The 20,405-nt window shown below is 53.6% G+C and overlaps 2 protein-coding genes across 15 annotated transcripts; both read left to right on the forward strand.

The window, feature by feature from the left end:
* The first annotated feature begins 13 nt into the window (after positions 1-13).
* Positions 14-14,211, forward strand: Eef1d (eukaryotic translation elongation factor 1 delta). 13 transcript variants are annotated; one of them, XM_060389255.1, is made up of 10 exons: positions 3,542-3,559; positions 5,732-6,828; positions 8,489-8,612; positions 9,081-9,152; positions 12,349-12,405; positions 12,727-12,826; positions 12,903-13,003; positions 13,174-13,395; positions 13,758-13,952; positions 14,112-14,211. In XM_060389255.1, the coding sequence occupies exons 2-10, from the start codon at positions 5,732-5,734 to the stop codon at positions 14,148-14,150; spliced, it is 2,007 nt and encodes a 668-aa protein (XP_060245238.1). In that variant the 5' UTR covers positions 3,542-3,559; the 3' UTR covers positions 14,151-14,211. The 13 variants fall into 13 exon arrangements, with proteins under 13 accessions (XP_060245242.1, XP_060245245.1, XP_060245240.1 ...); XM_060389256.1 differs by having other exon boundaries at positions 8,492-8,612; XM_060389259.1 differs by lacking the exons at positions 3,542-3,559; positions 5,732-6,828 and adding an exon at positions 14-109.
* Positions 14,212-15,376: 1,165 nt separating this feature from the next.
* On the forward strand, positions 15,377-18,791 carry Naprt (nicotinate phosphoribosyltransferase). 2 transcript variants are annotated; one of them, XM_021660033.2, is made up of 13 exons: positions 15,377-15,650; positions 15,802-15,929; positions 16,020-16,102; positions 16,224-16,354; positions 16,445-16,560; positions 16,898-17,094; positions 17,168-17,308; positions 17,573-17,657; positions 17,752-17,832; positions 17,927-18,029; positions 18,108-18,262; positions 18,362-18,469; positions 18,566-18,791. In XM_021660033.2, exons 1-13 carry the CDS (start codon positions 15,425-15,427, stop codon positions 18,626-18,628), a joined length of 1,617 nt encoding a protein of 538 aa, XP_021515708.1. In that variant the 5' UTR covers positions 15,377-15,424; the 3' UTR covers positions 18,629-18,791. The 2 variants fall into 2 exon arrangements, with proteins under 2 accessions (XP_021515708.1, XP_060245246.1); XM_060389263.1 differs by lacking the exons at positions 15,377-15,650; positions 15,802-15,929; positions 16,445-16,560.
* Positions 18,792-20,405: the final 1,614 nt, after the last annotated feature.

Below are 20,405 nucleotides of genomic sequence, written 5' to 3' on the forward strand. Positions count from 1 at the left end.
GCCCGAGTCCGGCGTTTCCACTCTTCCGGCTGTGGAGGGGTGCGGCGTTTCGGGAGGTCCGGTTCTCGGCTGTTAGCGAAAGCTCTTCGGGTGAAGCGCGACTCCCGAGGTACCTGTCTCCAGGATTCTGCCATGGTGGTTTCTGCATGCATCGTGATGCATTCTCTGAAGGCGAGGCAGCGCGTGCTCAGGGTTCTGTCCCCCGCTGCGCCTTTCGTGGTTTGTTCCGCTGCGTTTTCCGGGAGCTGCGTGGTCACCCTCCCTTTCCTTTGCAGTCCTGAGCTCGCAGTTCCAGGTTTTGGTTGCTGCGTCCTTGGCTGGCGTGTGAGTACCGCGGGCCCCGCCTCGAGGAGCGCACGTGCGGCAGAGGCCTGCAGTGTTGGCCTCGCGCCGTTAGGGTTGGTTCCAGTGGGTCAGAGCTGGCAGCGGGGGACCTTCTGGGCCTGTATGGGAGCAGGCCGGTGGCCACATGGTTCCTTGAGTGCTGCTTTAGGTTGGCCGCGCGGTGGCCCGTGGGCACGTACCTGAGTAATATCCTTGCCTGCAGACGATCGGCCCCCGGAGTTTTGGGGGCCGGCGTTGGTCTGCTCCAGCTCTTGCCAAGGTCTTGGGTCCTGTGGTTAAGCATCGAGGGCATAGCGAACTCCAGGCGTAGAGGAAAGTTGCTTCGGTGCAGCCTCGTGGAATTTAGAAGGCCCAGGGACACAGGGTTGAGAAAAGGCATGTGATGCCGATTGGCTCAAAAGTGATAGGGCTGGCTGTGCTTATTGATTTCAGTAAGATGGGCTGGGCAGTTTTCTTGGGAAAGGGGCATTGAAGGGTACGCTCGCTCTTTTTTCTAATGCACGAGCGCTCTCTCCCGGCATCATGGAAAAGCCACCTCGGCAGCAAAAGAACTTAAAGACAGTCTTGGGTGCTAGCCCCAGGGGTGCTTCAGAACTGGCCCTGTCATTCGGGGATAACTGGGCTTATCTCGGGCGGATTCTCACAGATGAAGAGAAAAAAAACCTATGTGACAGGACAACCAAGTGCCCCCTAAGCCAATCTCGTGGAGCAAAGTCAAGAGGAAGAAGTCCTCAGAGGGACAAGGAGTCCCCTAACCAAGCCCTTTGGTGGCCTGTTCAGCGTGAGCCTCCTTTTGAACTGCCGGAGAACTCCGCACACAGTTGGAGAGTTGGCAGAGGGAGCCATATTACACTTTCTTGCCCGGGATGTGCGCTGCATGGCTTTCTGTCATGAAAGCTGATCTCTAGGCTTAGGTTTTGGATAGGAGAGGCTCCAGGTAGTACAGGCAGAGGGTGCTTGAGAGGGGTTGATGGCCAGAAAGAGTGGCTCTTTGAGGCATAAAGGCAGAAGATGCTGGTATTGGGAGTTTCTTCAGGGATTCAAGATGGTGTGTGCCTGTTGAAGATTGGAGTCATTGCTCCACATATCACTCAACTCAGCAGATTTGGATGGTTATACCAATGGAGTTGATTTTCCTGTGTCTAAGATGAACAGAGGACCAACCCCCCCCCACGCTTAAGTGTGGGTGTTATCAGGTATAAAAGAAAAGCTGAGAAAGCAAGAGCTATCCAGCAAAGCCCCAAGGCCTCTCTGTCAAGTCAGGATACCACAGGTTGGGACAGAAATAGAACCAACTAACAGTGGCTCTTGGGCCAAGGAGATTGGAGCTGCCTGAGCTTAGGCTGGAGTGACAGCATTAGTCTCTTGGGTCTCGTGAGGGGGGAGACCGCACAGGCCAGTGTTTCTGAGTAGGGTTGGGATATCCCAGAGGCAGAGAAGCAGGGTGGGAACTTGGAGTTTAAAATTTAACCCATGAAAAAAGACGAAGGTATAGTTCCTTTGCCTATGTAAACTGCAGTGTGGCTAGCTTTTTCTTTGCTCCTGAGTCTTCTTTACATTCCAGCTGCTACCAGCTGCCCCTTTGGACACCAGACACAGACATCCTTATGGACAGCATTCGTTCACAGACTCACGCCAGATGAGCTCAGAGAGTGTTGCTTTTGGGGTGAAGGGATGCAAGTTGAGCTTGCTGCAGACCCATTGGCTACCCACCTTGCTCCTTTCTCCTCCTGTGGAGGACAGATAGTGTTGGGAGCCCATCACTCTAAAGATGGATGGGGCAATATGCTACCGCAGACTGTCCAAAGGTCAGAAGGTATGGGGCTTAGGGCTCAGAAAGCCAGCTCCTCCGTGGACATTTTTATCGTTCCCAGCACATGGAGCCCTCCAGGTGTTTGCTACTGTGATGGGGCATGGCTGTGGCATATCCATTCTCATCTTCCTCAGGGTCTGGTCCCCAAGCCAAAAGTGCCCTTGATGGGGCCTGGCTTGCCCGGATGGGTAGAAGCTATGAGAACTTCAAACACTGTTCTTTGAAAAACAGTTGTAGCTTGGCCCTCAGGCTGCTTGCTGGCTAGTAAGCTCTTTTGTCAAGTTTCTTGTGAGTGGGGCTAGGTCTGTGTACTGGGCTACATGGCCGTGTCTGTCTGTGTTGTATCTCAGGACCTAGGACCGATTATCAGGCCTTGTGTGCCACATGAACTCCCCAAACCCAGGGACCTGCAAGCCAGAGCTGAGGCATGAGCTTTACAGCTGAGCTGAGGTGGCACTCTGCAGTCCAGGGCCTGCTTAGGCCACTTCTTTCTGAAAGCTCGCCTTCTTTCTGGTACTTCAGTCTCTTTGGCATGCTCCTGCTATTTCCCGGATAAAGCCTCTAGAGAAAGAAGAGCCAACCGTGTGTAGGGATGTGGATACTGACAAACCTGTCCCGTGGGGGTTTGAGAAATTCACTGCTACTTATTTCCAAGCTGTTTTTCCTGGACAGCTGCAGGTTTGCATATGCGTGTCCTCCAGGGAAGCAATGGAGTTCAGGTATGCCCAGTCTGGGTACAAACAGGCTAAGGTTCTCAGCCTGTTGTGCACCTGTGGGGAAAGCAGTTTGGAGAAGACCTTGTCCCTTGGGAGCCTTTGCTGCTTCTGCTGACGTCTTGGGTTGGCACCCCTGTCTGCGTGATCTCTGTCTCCCCAACCCAGAGGTGGCACCATTTCAGTGAGAGGCCCCTGCCCAGGATGGGCACTGGGCCCTGGTGGCAGCAGAACCACAGCTTAGAGCTGCCTAGACCTGGACCACTTGGTCCTATAGATAGATAGGTCGTTGTCCTTCTCTTCCAAAGCCCTGCCAGTGAAGGGGAGAGGCTGGGTTTCTTCCACAGTTAAGGGAGCATCTGTAGGTGCTAGCTCACCTTGATGCAGGTTGTTGTGGGCTCAGGAGAGGGCAAGGGTGGGAGCAGTAGCTTCCATAGTGGTTCTGCCTATCTTCGAGATAAGAGGAACTCTAATGGAAGGGTGCTGCTTCTCGAGTCTGAGGACCAGGCAGCCCCCTGGGATTTAGTGGTGTATATCTCATTTTATCCTCTGTTGCCATGCCACCTTGACAAGCAGCTTCTGAAAGGCGACCCAGGCTGCCTCAGCTGCTGTCTGGCATGGGTAGCCTTTCCCACTGCTCTAACCTTGCTGCTTTTCCTTCATGCTGTCCTAGGAGGCCAAAGCAAAAGTAAGTACACCTGCAAAGCGCCCCGTGTCTCCCTTCACCTGAGCCAAGAAAGTCCCCTCCCAGCGTCGCCCTGCTTGAGAGAGGCATCCCTATGCAGAGTCGAGCTTGCTGGAACAGGGCAATGGTGTGGTTAGCTGTTCTAGCGGCAAGTAGGTACTTAGGGGGCCCAGGCACCAAGCAGGTTGGCACACAGCCTATGGAGAAGTGGCCAAACATGAAGATGTGGCCCGAGGAAGAATATAGTTCCCGTGGCCCTGTCCTGACCCTTTTGCAGGAGCATTGGAAGGAGCTATGTTTCCTTCGGCGGGGTTCCCACCTAGTCTGCGGTAGTCTGTGGTCTGCGTTTGGTGAGGGGCCCAGCTCAGTGTGCATTGCTGAAGGGAACGGAGTGTTGTAAACCTACACGTGTAGTCCTGCATGAGAACAGAACAGCCTCGGAGACAGAAGTCAGGAGGTTGGAGCCAGTTAGGTCCTGCTGTGATGGCATGTACTGCCCCCTTGGTGACAGAGGGTGATGTCACAATGCTCTGCCTCCTGGGATCCTCCTCAGTCCCTGCCCCTGCCCCTGCTACTTGGCCTTGGTAAGTGTGGGGGTGTCCTGGAGACCTCTGTATGCCTCTGTGGCTCCTGGTCCTGGCTCCTCACAGTGGAGAGAGCTTGGGCGGACTGCACTAAATAAGCTTAGTTCTCACTTAGAGGTAGGCTTCAGGGTATGACAAGTAGAATTTTCTGAGGTCGTCAGCGTGGGTGAGGTTTAGATAGCTCAACACTCTTCCAGTCAAGCGTTTTGTTGGATGTATTAGGAAGAGGTCCCAGACGGTGATGTGAAGGATTGCTGTCCAGCCAGAGAGTGTCCTTCCACTGCATAAGAGCCCAGCAGATGGCCTGTGTTGCTGCAGGCCCGCAGAAGCAGCATGATAGCAGCATCTGTTAGTTGAGTCAATAGTACAAGAATCTTGACAGGGTTACCCTTCTAGGGCAAGGCATTTACTAGTGGCCTTCTGGGCTGGTTGGTAGCACCTGGAGCCTGTCCATTCCATTGTGCCACATCTGGCTTCAGGAGTAGCAAAGGCAAGTCTTCCCTGTGTGGCTGCTGCTGTGTGTGCTTCAGAGCCACACTCTGCTGAGGGAGCAGGTGCCTAAAGTCAGAGCTTGAGGTGACACTGTCCTATAAGGAAGCTAAGACTCCTGAGGCAAGAGTCTTGTCCACTGAATACCGTAGCAAGTGAGATAGGGTATCCTGAGACTCTGAGGCCCTCATGATGACCCTTTGGTTCAGATGGATTCTGAGTTGTAGTCTGGTAACCTCCTGATGGGGAGGTGATACCAGCTTTAGATTAAGGATCCCTGTTGATGGTGTGCACCTATTCTCTGCCCCTGACCCATCCCTGTGAGGTCAGTCAGGCTCACAGAGACACAGTCCCTTCCCTGAGACATCCTGCACTGGAAAAGCACACTGGTCTGCCTAAGGTGCTTGTGTGACCAAGGTAGGTGCAGGTGCCGTTCTGTGATGGACCGCTTGCCGGTTGCTCCACCCAGCTGGGCAGGCCCAAGTCCTTGTCAGTGAGTGAGCTGGAAACTCAGCCACCTCAGGGAGGTGCCAGGCTCGACAATATGCACAACACAGCCACACTAAGTTTGAATTCACATAAGCCATGAGTAATTTCTTGCTATAAGTGAACATAGAACATCTCATGGGATGTGTTTATACATACATACACACACACACACACACACACACACACACAAAACACCCTACTGATTGCCTATATTAAAGTCCATTGACAATGAGTCCAGCGGTGTGTTTTATTTGGCACCCTGTCTGGGGACCCCTTGAGAAAAGGTGTCTGAGTTTGGAAGTGTTGCTTAGGTCCCTTTCTGAAGCTATGGGGCTCGTTGGCTTAGCAAAGGCAGCATTCACAGTAATAAGATGCGAATGTATTCATATATGTGTATGCTGTTTTTGACTCAACAAAAGTTCTTGGTGTGGATTTGACTCTTGTGTGCCCTTGCATGTCATCTGGTGAAGCCCCTTTTGGTGGCCTGCCCTCTCCTTTCCCCAGGCCTCCCTGCCTACCCTTGCCTGCTAGACTGAGGAAGGCAAGGGTGGCAGGTGCCTCTGCTATGTTGCAACTGCCTTCTTGTGCTTGCTTTTTAATGCTGCGCCCGAAGATGAGGAGTGGGAAGGCCTCTTGTGCGCTGGAGACCGTCTGGGAGGACAAGCACAAGTATGAGGAAGCCGAGCGGCGCTTCCATGAGCATGAGGCCACGAGAGCCGCCGCCTCTGTCCAGCCGCTCCTGGCCAAAGTGCCAGCTGTGAACGGGCCCAGCCAGGAGGACACGGAGGACACCGATGAGGCAGAGACCCCCAACACCAACAGCAGGAGTGATCCTAAGAAGAGCCACGAGTGCAAGAAGCCCTTACAGAAAAAGAGAAAGCGCTCCCCCAAGAGTTGGCTTGGCCAGGCAGACCTGGCCCTTGTGGGCCTCTCAGCTGACCATGTATGGCTGGACAAGCCACTCTTCGACCAGGCAGAAAGCTCCTACCGCCAGAGGCTGGCAGATGTGGCCGCCCAGGCAGCCCAGCCGCTTGCTCTGGCCCCTCGGGGGCCATGTACGCATGGAAGCCATGTGGCCTGCCACCATGTGACCTGGGGGATCTGGGTCAACAAGTCTTGCTTTGATCAGGCTGAGCGGGCTTTTGTGGAGTGGTCTCAGGCCTTGCTGCTGGCTGCGGAGGGGAGCCACAAGCAGGGGACTCCTGACACAGGCCAGCAAGCTGTCGCTCCTGACCTGGCCGTGGCCTGCCAGCCGTGCCCACCAGCCAATGGCCAGCCTCCTCTGAGTAGCCTGCAGGCACTGGTGAGGGAGGTATGGCTGGAAAAGCCCCGGTACGATGCAGCTGAAAGGGGCTTCTATGAGGCCCTATTTGATGGCCACCCCCCAGGGAAAGTGCGCCTGCAGGAGCGAGCCAGTCAGGCGGAGGGTGCTCGGAGGGGCCGCAGAGACCGCCGGAGTCGCAATGCTGTAGGAAACAAGCGAGCTGGGTCAAAACGGGCCGATGGGGAGCCCCCTTCTTCCCTGCCCTACTGGTACTTCCTACATAAAGACGGAGAGGCCCCCTGGCTCAGCAAGCCTACCTACGACAGCGCTGAGTGCCGCCACCATGCTGCTGAGGCACTGCGCATAGCCTGGCGCCTAGAAGCCGCCTCCCTGGCTCACCGACCCACGCCCCGTTCTGGCCCATCTTTGTCCAGCCTGAGACCCAAGTAGGAGAAATATGGCTGCAGGTGTCGGGATTGACTTAGGCTGCAAACACAGGGACAGCTGTCTCTAGGCTGGGGACCCTCATACTCCCCTGTGGACCTGACCAGCTTGAATATAGGGGTAGGGTGGGCACCAGTAGTGCTCTGTCCTTCAGGGTTACAGAGTTCTGAGTTGTTGGTGTTGGTGGGCCAAGGGGTCTTTCTGCACAAGGCAAAGCCCCCCCGCCCCCATCAAATAACCCAGAAGACAGATTGTCTGCAAGGGTGAGTGAGGAGCCTTGTAGCAGGTCTCTGGCACCTGATCTTGACCCACATATATCCCAGTTTACGGTATATTTCCATTGAGGTAAGAAGGGTATTGGATCCAAGAGCACATGGCTGACCGGCCCTCTAAAGGGTGCTTGTCTTTTTGGCCTCCCTTTGGGTAAAGAAACCTGCCTAGCCCAGAGCCTCCAGGGGATCTTGCCTCAAACACAGGTGGAGTAGTAAGATTGGCCTCTGAAGGCCAGGGAAGGGCTTAGAGGGTGATGTATGACCATGGGAGGTGGCGGCCTAGGCAGCTCGCTGTCATGGATAGACACGGAAAGGACAGAAGTCAGTGGGGAAGGATCTGGAGGGTCCCGAGTCTCCTGAGAAGTAATATCGATCTTGGATGGTGACAAAGGAATGGGAATGGAAGCCGGCGGTCTGTGGGCATCTGTACGTCCTGTCTGCCATCCACCTTCCCTGGGTTCACAGTGGCCTGGCTCCTCACCAAGGCATCCTGGGGAAGGGGAGCAGTGTCAGGGCTCTATTCTTGAAAGAAGACATTGGGGGTGGGCTGGTGATGGCCTTGAGGCCTTCCACACAGAAAATTGGCAGAATGAGATTGGGTAGGTCTGTCCCCTGGCAGGAAGGTCAGGGTAGTGAATGGTGGGCTCTGTGGACACTTCGTTTGCATATCCCAGCTCCCATATTGTGCCAAGTGTAGGCGCTACATGGTGGGTGGCAATACCTGAAGAAGAAACAGTGAGCTGGACCCTCGGCTAGAATAACGGTCCTAAGACACTGTGGTCTTGGTAGCCATAGAGCTTTCATTGTACCCTTGTTTTAAAACCATCCTAATCAAGTACTGACATGTTGAGAACAACAAACCTGTGTGCTAGGATAATGTGTTTTTGTGAAAAATAACTAGGGAACAGGGTGGTCTTGTCTCATTGTTAAAAATCTGTTTGGCTGAAGGGTGGCTAGTTGGCTGGCTGTTGGTCTTACAGCTGCTTTTGTGCTCTAGCCGCTGGTATGAGTTATATTGGATTTTATGGTTAGAAAAAAAAATCAGGGCTTGGGTGCTTAGAAAGACTTACCTAGAGATAGCCCTCCCCCAGGCCCTGGCAGGGGAACCCATTTTGGAGATGGAAGGACTGATGACTCTTTTGTGTGCGAAAGGGGCTTGGTGTTAAATTGAGCACTGGGGTCTTGGGCAGCATTGAGGTAGTCGATGAAGCCAAGCAGGACTTGTGAGCTGGTCCAGCAAGTGATAGCCTTCAAGGCACCCGGTTCGTTACCTCTGGCCTGTTCCAGAGTACTCAGGCAGGCTATGCCTGGAGCCTGTGGGGAAGGTGAAACCAGAGGTCAACTGCAGGTTTTCTAGCCACACTGACCCAGCCACACTTTCCCATCTCAGCAGAAAAATGGCTACGAACTTTCTAATGCACGAGAAGATCTGGTTTGACAAGTTTAAATACGATGATGCTGAAAGGAGATTCTACGAGCAGATGAATGGGCCTGCGACAGCAGGTTCCCGCCAGGTGAGGACCTTGCTAGTGGAACCCTCGGTTGGGCTGGAGATATGTTAGGCCAAGTGGCCCTGTTAAGGAATCTGTGGAGGGCCTTGGCTGGCTCCTGCAATGCTTCTGCTCTTGGCTCCTGATCCTAACACATGGGATAGCCCACTCTTGCTGCTTCTAGGCGGCTGGGGCCAGCAAGCAGACAGGTGTCCAGGGGTGGTGTGTGGCCAGGCCTCAGCATGGATGGCTACCTCAAGACTTTGTGATCCTGGCCTCCATCACCTTCTGCTTTTCACCATCTTGGAAGCTTTCCTTCTCTGTAATGCCTTTCCTCTTTGTAATGCATTCTTGCTTTTTGAGTGAGGGTTCTTAGGGCTTTTGTTTTGTTTTGGTTTTTGTATGTGGGGGTTCTGTGTTTGTGTGTGTTTAAAAAAAATTTTTTTTTAAGCCAAAACAAAAGAAGACTGGTTCTTTCTGCACTATCTGCAGGAGAATGGTGCCAGCGTGATCCTCCGTGACATTGCAAGAGCCAGAGAGAACATCCAGAAATCCCTGGCTGGAGTGAGTACTCACAGCCCATGTACCCATGGGCTTGTGCTCGGCCAAACAGCATGTCTGATTTTTTTTTTAACCCTTTAGTACAGCTGACTACTTTGTTGGCCTTTGGAGTACTGTAGGGCACAGTTTGTGATGCTGTGCTCTTGTAGGACATGAGTGCTGAGGCCTCTGTGCCCACGTTGTCTTGGAAAATGGTCTTGCTCTCTAGACTTTTCCATGTCTGTCTTTTGATATGAACTGGGAGTCACTGGAGCTATTCCTGCAGTGCTTGCCATGGCTGCTTGGGCTAAGCGGTGTCATTTTTCAGGGTGTATGCTGTTGGCACATGCCTTGGAAGCCTGTTCCTTCCTGCTTGCTCTCTCACTGAAGAAGCACACAGCTCCTATATCTCATAGACTATTCCTCCTGATGAGGTGGGGCCCTTCCTGGAAAGAGGATAATTATTTAGTGAAGTATGCTAGTCAGCATCATCTTGGACTAAGTCTTAGCGAGGGACCAGGTTGCCTACAAAGCCAGATATGTTCCATCTGGCTCTTCTGTCCCCTTTAGATAGCAGACAAGGCTTGCTCTGTCTTCCTTACTCCTAAGAAGTGAGGACCACACTCTTTCTCTCTGGAATGGGTTATATGCCATGGAACAGGATTTCTGACGGCTCTCTAATGGGTTATCATAACCTACTTCTTAAAACAATGCAGATTTATCATCCGATGGTCCTGAAAGCCAAAAGTCAAAATAGGGCCAAAGACCAGTAGAGTGTGTTCCTTCTGAGGCTCTGAGCACCTCCCTGTCCCCATTTCTTGGGTAAATGCATGTCCTTTGGCACCTCCTCATACCAACTGAGTCGTGTTTGCCATCTTTGAAAGTGCTGTGTAAAACTGACGATTGACAGGCAGCAGGCATTCCCATTCAAGAAAGAGAAATGTAGAAGGTGCTACCAGTCCCTAACAGTTTCAGAATCCTGAATAGTTTGTGCCTCAGGTGGCCACTGGCAGACACTTTTCACCAAACAGCACCGTTGAAGCTGAAGCTTTAACAACCTTCCTGCTTGTAAAAGATCTTCAGCCTTTAAAAAACTTTTTTTTTTCTTTAAATATATCATCCTGATTCCTCTTTTGGTCTAAATTAGTGGTGTTTTTTGCTAGTAAATTTTCAAGAACTCAGCAGGTGTACTTTGTCACAGAACTCTGTGCCATCGCAAGGAAGTTCCTCTGGGTTTTTTTGGCCCCATCACATTTCTTGGCTTGTGTCGAGATGGCTGTGATTTGTTAGTTGTCACATACCTGGTCTCTGACATTTCAAGTCCTTGCACCTTCTACTCTTCCCAAGGGAGCCATTGCTCCCCTCGACATTGCTGCTCTCCGGACAGTGAGATGCTTTTACGTTTTTCTTTGCACTTAAAAGAGGCCAAGAATCTCCCCAGTTATCTGGTCTTGGCTTCTTTCTGCTCCAGTTTTCCCTTCAGTTTTTCTTCCATAGTAGCAAAAAAGGAAGGAGGCTACTACACCTTCCATACTTGGCTTAGAAATCCAGGCTTTCTGGCCACGTGTACAGTCACAGCACTTGGGAGAGCTGAGGCACGGCAGTTGCTACGAGTTTGGGGTCTGCTACAGGTTCAGCTGCACGAGCGGCTGAAGATCAAGTTTTTCTCACTCAGAAGCAGTGGAAACAGTGGGACTAAACTCCCTACTGTGCTTCGTACCTTTTAAGGCCTGTACCTGCTGCCCTCTCCACATCTTTAGGAGTTTGTTCCTACAGCACCCCATTTCCAGTGGCCAATTGCCCTGTGTGGAGGATTCCTGGTTGCTCTATTGGATTACCACAGCTAGTGACTTAAAAATGATACAGTCTGTCATCTTGCAGTTCTGGAGGTCAGATCTTTAGAGGCATCTGGTGGAACAGAACCAAGGTGTCCACAGGGGGCCATCAGAAGTCTGGAGAAAATCCGTTCCATGTCTGATCATCCTGTCCCTCCTGCCATGCATAGAGCCTCTAGAACAGTGGTTCTCAACCTTCCTAATGCTTCGACCCTTTAATACATTTCCTCATGTTGTGGGACCCCTCCTCCCCCCACCATAAACTTATTTTCATTGCTACTTCATAACTGCAATTTTGCTGCTGTTAAGAATCATAATGTAAATCTGATTTTTCTAACAGGTCTTAACTCATTTGACCCCGTAAAGGAGTTGGGACCCATAGGTTGAGAACTGCTGGTCTAGGTCCTTAGCTCCATCTGCTAAGTCTGCTTTACTGTGTGAACTAATGTTACAAGCTTTGGAGATTGAGGCACAGCCAATTCTAGGGCACTATTCTACCAGATGGCCAAGAGTGCATAGCCTTTTCAAAAGGCTGCACACACCTGACCCCTTGGTCCTGCCTGACTTCTGTTAGTTCTCATCCTCTCATTCTCAAATCCAAACTCAGGATCCCATGCTCAGCCAGTGAAGCTGGGGCTAGGTAGACATGGAGTTACGATAACAGATTTGTGTACTTGGCCAGGCTCATTGAGCTTTAGCATCCAGAAAGCTGGGTCAAGCTCAACAGCCATTTTCTGTCTTGGCTCTGTTGGGGTGTCCCCTGCCAGGACCTTTCCTGGGCCTGTTGTATAGAAAAGGAAAGTGCCCACGTATTTTGGAAACAGCCCTTGCATTCCAGCCTAGCCTCCGTTCACATATGTTCTAGTCTTTTGAACTGTATGGCCTTGCTTGCGGGCAGACCAAGATACCTTATTTCAGTGCTAACTGCCAGATACTGCCAGATACTGCCATAGCGCTCTGCTGTTATACCAAGTATTAAAAAAAAAAAAAAGGTAATATTTACTGTCAGCCCAAATGCTGTTTTACCAGGTCACTAGGGCTGAGGCTCACACTGCCCATCTGTTACCTCTTACGGAGCAGATGCTGCCTAGCAGATAGAGTTTTTTCCCCACCCCCCTAGAGGAAATCCTAGCGAGGCCTTGCTGAGATTGGTTTGGGCTAAGACTTGCATGCAACTGTTTTCAAAACCAGTAACCCTCCTAGCTATGAGTGGAACTAACATCTGAGAGCATGAAGCTAGAAGGCTTGGTTTCCTGCAAGGGGAGCCTGCCCCTGTGCCCTCCTGAGCCTTCTGAGGCTACCTCAGGAGCAAGATCACAGGTGCTGGCACTACCTGCATACTCCTTCCTTCTAGCCCCTCAATTGCTTTCCCCTCCTATTTCTAGCTCAAGGTGATGCTGCCCAACTCCCCTGAGGCCCTGGGCCAGGCCACCCCTGGGACTGTAAGTCCTGCTGCTTTCTCTGTTTGGCTCCCTTGTCTTATACGCTCTGCTTGGCTGAGAATGTTGCAGTGGGCTCTGCTGTCTTCCTGAAGACAGCAGTTCTTCACTGCTCCCCCTTAGCAGGAAGTTTGTCTTGTAGTCCCACCTTTCTAGGCCTTCCTGTGTTGCTTCTCCAGCAAATCCTTGGCCAGGAACAGTAGGGACCGATTAAGAATGGCTGAGCCAGACCTACAGCTCAGTCTGGACTCGGCTTTTGAGTGGCTATCGTGGGATCGCAGAAGCAGGCTAAAGCACTAAGACCAGCTTTCCCCTCCCTTACAGAGCTCAGGCCCCGGGGTCTCCAGTGGACCTGGTGGAGATCACAGTGAGCTCATTGTACGGATTTCCAGTCTGGAAGTGGAAAACCAGAACCTTCGAGGCGGTGAGGGCTTGGGCCTGGCAGGTGGGGCCCCAGCTCCAGCCTCTGCTATCTGACTGGTGTCCCCTTGTGCCCACAGTGGTGCAAGATCTGCAGCAAGCCATTTCCAAGTTGGAGGCCCGGCTGAACACACTGGAGAAGAGTTCGCCCGCTCACCGGGTCACAGCCTCACAGACCCAAGTGAGTCCTCCTGCTTGGGAAGGGGCCTCAGACATGTGGTCCTGGCTTCTGTCCCAGTCACGACCGACCCCCACGGCAGGCTGGTCTGGTCTTCCTGGGAGCCGGGCTGAGATCTGAGAATGTCTCTAGAGGGCTGGATAAGTCAGCCTTCCTCCCTTCCTCTATGGCAGCATGTGTCTCCCATGCGTCAAGTGGAGCCACCCCCCAAGAAGGGTGCCACGCCAGCAGAGGACGATGAGGACAATGACATTGACCTGTTCGGCAGTGATGAGGAAGAAGAAGACAAGGAGGCTGCCAGACTGCGTGAGGAGCGGCTACGGCAGTACGCAGAGAAGAAGGCCAAGAAGCCTTCATTGGTAGCCAAATCCTCCATCCTCTTGGATGTCAAACCTGTGAGTGGCAGCATGATAGGCTTCTGGGAGACTCGGGGCAGAACCTTATAGCTGGAGATGGAGGGTGGGTTGTCGTGTGGCCTGCCCATAGGCTTAGCCTCTGACATACACACGCACGCACGCACACACACACACGCACGCACACACACGTCTTGGTGGAAGTTTAAAGATCTTCACGTAAGAACAGAAATGTGGAATGGGTCACATAAATTTGGGACTGTTTCCAAGGGTTCTATAAAGAAGTAAAATCGTGTCCTGTGGTTCAAGGGAAGGGGGTCATAGGTATTTCCCCTGGTGTTCTAGAGGTTTCTGAGATGACTCATTCAGCACCTGCCCCCTCTGCCCCCCACATTTTCTCACAGTGGGATGACGAGACAGACATGGCCCAGCTAGAGACTTGTGTGCGCTCCATCCAATTGGACGGGCTGGTTTGGGGGGGCTCCAAGCTCGTGCCCGTTGGCTATGGTATCCGGAAGCTGCAGATCCAGTGCGTGGTGGAGGATGACAAAGTGGGCACTGACTTGCTGGAAGAGGAGATCACCAAGTTCGAGGAGCATGTGAGTGGGCACCAGAAGGGAAGACCGGGTGGAGCCTGGGATAGCGGCTCCTGCCGCCCACATCCATAGGAACAGGCTACCTCCCAAACCCCGCCGCAGAGCACGGGCAGGGAGGCCTGTGGGCGAACCGCCACGACACCCTTTGTCTCCCCCCCGCAGGTGCAGAGCGTCGACATCGCAGCTTTCAACAAGATCTGAAAGTCCAGGAGTGTGTTTCATGTGTGTGAGGACCTGCTGAGATTAAAGACTGAAACTCGCACTTGGGCTCCTGTGGTGTTACTTGGTGTGCACCGCCCGCCAGGCTCTGGTCCATACTTGTCCCTGGCCCACCTCTTGCCTCTCGTGTTCAAGCTGTTTGGGCCAGAAACAGAATCTCATGGGTCCACATTTGTCCACCCTGTGCCCCCCCCATCCCCGATGTTGTGACCACTTAGAGTACACCTAGGCCTGATCTAACATGCCTCCTCACTCTCCTCACCTCTGGAGGGGCGCTGCCACTAACCGAAGACTTGAGTAGAGGCACATCTTCTTAGGTTCCTGAGATGGTTAGAATATGTACATCCAGCTGCACTGTGTAGAATTTTGCCTGCCTATACCCCCCCAAAAATCACTTGGTCAGTGCTTGTGCACTGATGGTCTCTAGGCAATAGTGCTTGTGAAATAGCGTGGACATGGAGGTGAGAGGGTGCCAAGTGGCTGTTCCCTGTTGGTGTTGTCCTTAGCCTCAAAAGTTTTAGAGACTTCCTGGGGGACCTGAGATGCAGGATCCAATAAAGCTGTCACCCAGGGAAGGATGACGTAGCAGTTCAGAGTACTGACTGCTCTTCCAGAAGATGGGGGTCTGGAACCACATGGGAACTAAGAAAACCAGTTGACTCCGGTTTCAGGGGATCTGATGCTCTGTGGGCATAAATGTGACTAAAGTATAGAAACACTGAAGTTTTGGGCGTTACACACAGTCCTGGAAGGCCTGCCTCCGCCTTCCCAGCATGAAGCATTTCACCACCATATTCCACCGTACCCCCGGCATGCAATGACTGGCTGCCGGGTTGAACAAACATCCTGATGCTTGGGCTCCCATCACACCTGAAAGGCCGCTCTGGCCTCTAGGGGTTCCTGCTTTCCAGGCAGCTGCTCAAGGTTGGGTAGGTAGCCAGGCTTGCCCCTCCCAGGTCTTAGGGCATGAGGCCAGGGTAAAGTACCACCTAATTAAAGCATTCCAGCCCAGGTGGGTTTTGAGTTGCCTTGGCACCCGTACTTGAGGTCTACTATCCTGTTAGAACCATTCACAGGGAGAGGTGGCTAGCTAGAATCTGGGAGCCTGGGTAGTTTGGATCCCTGCGGGATAGGTGGCTCGCCCCGCCCACTGTTGCCCGGGAAAGGCCCCTCCTCCGTGTGAGTCTGAACCCTGGACCAGTGCCCTAGGGGGCGGAGTAGGGCGCCATTAGTCTGCCGTCTGAGTACCGTGCAGGATGGCAATGGAACTGGACGGCGAGGGGCGCATGGTGGTGCGGCCGCTGCTCACGGACCTCTACCAGGCTACCATGGCGCTGGGCTACTGGCGCGCCGGCCGGGCATGTGAGACAGCAGAGTTTGAGCTCTTCTTCCGCAACTGCCCTTTTGGAGGATCCTTCGCCCTGGCCGCCGGCCTGCGGGACTGTATGCGCTTCCTCCGTGCCTTCCGTCTGCAGGATGCAGGTAGCTTCGCTACCCGCACTCCTGCCTGGGAGAGAAACAGGACCTCCTCCCCCTCCCCCACTCCCTCAGGACCGAGTCTCCCGCGCTCTCTCCGAGGTACCCCTGACCTCTGAGAGGCCTTCCCCAGACTATGTATTCTCTGTTGACCCAGATGTGCAGTTCCTGGCTTCGGTACTACCTCCAGACACTGACCCTGCGTTCTTCCAGCACCTTCGGGCCCTTGACTGCTCTGGGGTGACCGTGCGGGCCCTGCCGGAGGGTTCCCTTGCTTTCCCTGGCGTGAGTGCCCTGTGAGCCAGGCAGATAGGAAAAGGGTGGGGAGGAAGTGTCCAGGAGGTCCCACTGCGGAGCTGATCTCCGGCCCCACAGGTGCCGCTGCTGCAGGTGTCTGGGCCTCTCCTTTTGGTGCAGCTGCTGGAGACTCCCCTGCTGTGTCTGGTCAGCTACGCTAGGTGAGCATGGCCTCTGAGAGGTGTAGGCAAGGCAGAAGCTCTGGGGCTATCTAAGTCTTCCCACTGGGGTGGCTTTGCGGCACCTCACCTGGGCTCTCCTGGCCTCTGTCGCTCTCTACAGCCTCGTAGCCACCAACGCTGCTCGGCTTCGCCTGATTGCAGGGCCGGATAAGAGACTGCTAGAGTTCGGCTTGCGGCGAGCCCAGGGTCCAGATGGGGGCTTCACAGCATCTATTTACAGCTACCTGGGCGGTGAGGCCTGGAAAAGGCATAGGTTGCAGAAGGGGAGGTACCATCATCACTTAGGGGGTCCCCTAAGCCCGCCCTTGCCTTCCCACCCAGGGTTCGACAGCAGCAGCAACACACTTGCTGGACAACTGAGGGGTGTGCCGGTGGCAGGGACCCTGGCCCATTCCTTTGTCACTTCATTTTCGGGTAGTGAGGTGCCCCCGGACCCGGTTAGTGCTGTTTTGTTTTTTGTCAGGGTCCTGTGTATCCCAGGTTGGCCTTGAAATCTTGATCCTCCTGTTTCTGTCTCAGTGTGTGCTTCCATGCTGGGCTGCAGTCAGCCTTACTCTAGAGGACGAGATTCCAACGCCAGTTCTTAACCCCAGCTAGGGTGGTCTGGGCCTTGCTGTAAATGCCGGCAGATATTGCCCTGGGCACTTGGTCCAAGGTTGTACTAGACAGCTGGCATTTCATGGTATCACCTTTGCCCTGAGGCCATGGTATCCTGGCCACTCCCAGGCTTTGCACTACACTCTGGAGCCATCTTTTACCAATCTCTTTCTACAGATGTTGGTTCCAGCCTCAGGTGAGGGCCCCACGGTGGACCTGCCTGCCAGCGTAAATCTGTGGCTGAAGCGTGTTTGCAGCTACCTGGGGCTAGAGGTTCAGGAGCCACATCCAGGGGAACGGGCAGCGTTTGTGGCCTATGCTCTGGCCTTTCCCCGGGCTTTCCAGGGCCTGCTAGATTCCTACAGTGTGCACAGGTGAGCTGTGAGCATTCTAGCAAGGTGGCCTGGAGAGAGCAACTGAGCCCCTGATCCCTTGTTTTACACGCAGGAGTGGCCTTCCTAACTTCCTGGCAGTTGCCCTGGCGCTGGGGGAGCTAGGCTACAGGGCAGTCGGCGTGAGGCTGGACAGTGGTGACCTGCTTCAGCAGGCTCAGAAGATCCGTGGGATCTTTCGAACTGTTGGTGCTCAGTGAGTTGCCCACGAGGGGTGCGGTGTGCCTGCTAGAAATTCCCCATGGGAGTTGGGAGCTGGGACTCCAGCGAGGAAACACTCTCTCCTATAGTAAGGCCATGGCCCTGTTTCAGTGGCCACTGAGAAAGCCCTGGAAGGAAGGAGTCGGGTAAAACCACCAGGGGCTCCTAAGCAAAGGGCGGGTATAGGCGTGGCTAAGGGGAGCAAGACACCAGGGGGAAACAGGAGCATCTGAGGGCTGTGTGAACCCATTACCTTCAGGTTCCAGATGCCCTGGCTAGAATCTGTTCCCATTGCAGTCAGCAACAACATTGATGAGAAGGAGCTAGCTCGGCTGGCCCAGAAGGTAGGGTGGAAGAGGGACGGGTGGAGGGTAGTCCAGAGGGCCCTGGCACCCTACAGATGGCAGCTTGGCTTAATGTCACCTCCTCTCCGCACAGGGCAGTGAGGTGAACGTCATTGGCATTGGTACCAGTGTGGTCACCTGTCCCAAACAGCCTTCTATGGGCTGTGTCTACAAGGTAAAGATTATGTTTGACCCTAGGTGGGGCAAGTCGAGAAGATCATGGATGGGAGGGGACAGGGGTCCACTATCCAAACACCTTGTCATTGCAGCTGGTATCTGTGGGAGGCCAACCTCGGATGAAGAAGACAGAAGACCCCGAGAAGCAAACACTGCCAGGGAGCAAGGCTGCCTTCCGGTTCCTAGGCTCTGATGGTGATTCCCTCTGCCTTTCCTTTGTCCTTTTTTCAAGTCTCCGGCTCCTATTTGACTTTATCCTTGCCTCTTACACAGGGTCTTTGCTACTAGACCTACTGCAGTTGGCAGAAGAGCCCCCACCCAAGGCTGGGCAGGAACTCAGGGTTTGGCCTCAAGGGGCCCAGGAGCCCCGCACCGTGAAGCCAGCCCAGGTGGAGCCATTGCTGCGACTCTACCTGCAACATGGACAGGTGAACCGCCCTTCACCTGCCCTTCACCTTCACCTCACACTTCGGCTGAGCTCTGACCCCAAGCCAGCATCTCTACCTTCCCTTTCCCCTCCCCTGCAGCTATGTGAACCACTTCCATCTCTGGATGAGTCCAGAACCTTTGCCCAGCAGTCCCTGAGCCGCCTCAGTCCTGCTCATAAGCAGCTGCAGAGCCCTGCCATATATCCGGTATGCCTGTAGATGGCCTGCCCCGTGTGTCCTGTGCACACACACACCCCCACTCCCCAGCCCCAGCTGCCCATATCCCCCTTCTTCTCTCTGCAGGTTGCACTGTCAGAGAAGCTTCGGGCACTGGTAGACAGCTTGAGTGCTGGAGGTCCTTTGTGAAAATCACAGGAGTGGTGAAACTGCCGGAAACAGCATGACTCAACTGCACCCATGACTTATCATGACTTTTGGACCTGGGCTGGAGCCAGCAACATGGGGAAGCACAAGCCCAGTGAATAAGAAAAGAAAAGAAGTAAAACTTAATGTGTCATTAGTTTGCAAATCTCTGCTACTCACTTGGTTTCTAGGGACTTCCAGACCTGAGCTGGGGTCAGGAACATGAGGAAGCACGGGCCCAGTGGGGGGAGGGGGAAGAAAGGAAAAGACATGGCTACTCCTAGGTATGATGGAGAAGAAAGTTTATTATAGATATGTGGGAGAGCAGAGGCGGAGGCAGACACATCTGGGAGAGTCCGGAGTGGCCATGACCATGACCAGGTGTGTGTGTGTGTGTGTGTGTGTGTGTGTGTGTGTGTATGATGGGGAGAGAGGGAAAGCAAGTCCAGCAGCCAGGAGGCCAAAAGTACAAAAAGAGAGCAGGTAACCAAATGTCTGGATTATATCGGGAAGAGCCTCTGGGGAAAAGACAGCCCAGCCCCTGGGTTGGAGAGAGCAGGGTGGAGGGCAGGGCGTGCCAACCATACCCTCTAACAGTTAGGTACTGAGGGATGCCAGGAGAACCTAGAGGCCAGGTCCACTTTCATCTGTTAAGTAGGCACCTGAGCTGTTTGTCCTGGGTTTGAAATTTAACACCTAGCATGTGGGAAGGTAGCCCACATGGGGCTGGGCTTGTGGGAACCAGGTCTGAGTGGAACAGCAGGGCCACAGGACAGAGGGAGGGTTTATCCTTCCCTTTGTTTTGAGGGCATGTTGTGAACGCTCTCACCCACTAGAAGCAGATAGGGAGGTTCTGAGGTTGAGATGGGATGTCAGAGTCACAGCGGAGCCTCAGGCACCCATGTCTGCTAAGGGCAATGTCCCTCATCAGCAGAGACATCTCAGGCTTCCCAAGCCAGCCCTGCATGATGAGCTATCACCTTAGGGTCTCAGTTTCTGACCCCAAAACCATGGAAGGAGGAAGTGAAAACAGCTGAAGATCCAAGGAGTGGCTCAGTGAGGGCTGGAACTGTCTGGGCACAGCAAGCTAGGCAAGACTCCGGAGGAAGTGCTCAGGAGGGAGCGTCTTAGTCACTGTTTTGTTGCTGTGGCCATGACAACTCTTACAAAAGAAAGCCTTTAACTAGGGGCTTATTGACAGTTCCAGAGGTTAGTCACGTGGTCATCACAGTGGGGAGCATGAAGACGTGGGCAGCCATGAAGACATGGTGATGGGGAAGTAACTGAGAGTTCTACAGAAAGAGATCCTGAGGGCTGGAGAGATGGGGTTAAGTGCTGCGTCCACTCTTCCAGAGGTCCTGAGTTCAGTTCCCAGCAACCACATTGGTGGCTCACGACCATCTACTCCCTCTTCTGGCGTGCAGGTGTACATGCACATAGAGCGTTCTAAATAAATGAATAAAATCTTTAAAAATGGGCTGGGCGGGGGCTTTTGAAACCTCAAAGCCCACCCCCCAGTGGCACCCCTCCTCCGACAAGGCCACCCCTCCTAACCCTAATCTTCAAATAGTGCCACTCCCTGGTGACTAAGCATTCAAAGGAATGAGCCTATGGGGGCCATTCTATTTCAAGCCACCACGGGATGTTCATGGCCTGGCAGGAGGCAGGGCTGGGGCTTGGGTAGCCTGAGGCATGTGAGCTGGAGAAGGCGAGTGCCCACTGCTTGGAGTATTTCCACACGCACTTCCGCCCGCCCAGGGGTGTAGTGTGTTAGACCAGT

The sequence above is a fragment of the Meriones unguiculatus genome, chromosome 8, assembly GCF_030254825.1.
Source record: "Meriones unguiculatus strain TT.TT164.6M chromosome 8, Bangor_MerUng_6.1, whole genome shotgun sequence".
Taxonomy (NCBI): domain Eukaryota; kingdom Metazoa; phylum Chordata; class Mammalia; order Rodentia; family Muridae; genus Meriones; species Meriones unguiculatus.

Excerpts from the sequence above, each read along its gene's own strand:
- Eef1d (XM_060389255.1), top strand. The coding sequence starts at position 5,732 with ATGAGGAGTGGGAAGGCCTCTTGTGCGCTGGAGACCGTCTGGGAGGAC. Across the intron at positions 12,827-12,902 it reads AAACCAGAACCTTCGAGGCG|TGGTGCAAGATCTGCAGCAA; the intron begins GTGAGGGCTTGG and ends TTGTGCCCACAG. Across the intron at positions 13,004-13,173 it reads TCACAGCCTCACAGACCCAA|CATGTGTCTCCCATGCGTCA; the intron begins GTGAGTCCTCCT and ends CCTCTATGGCAG.
- Naprt (XM_021660033.2), top strand. The coding sequence starts at position 15,425 with ATGGCAATGGAACTGGACGGCGAGGGGCGCATGGTGGTGCGGCCGCTG. Across the intron at positions 17,309-17,572 it reads TTTCGAACTGTTGGTGCTCA|GTTCCAGATGCCCTGGCTAG; the intron begins GTGAGTTGCCCA and ends CATTACCTTCAG. Across the intron at positions 17,658-17,751 it reads TAGCTCGGCTGGCCCAGAAG|GGCAGTGAGGTGAACGTCAT; the intron begins GTAGGGTGGAAG and ends CTCTCCGCACAG.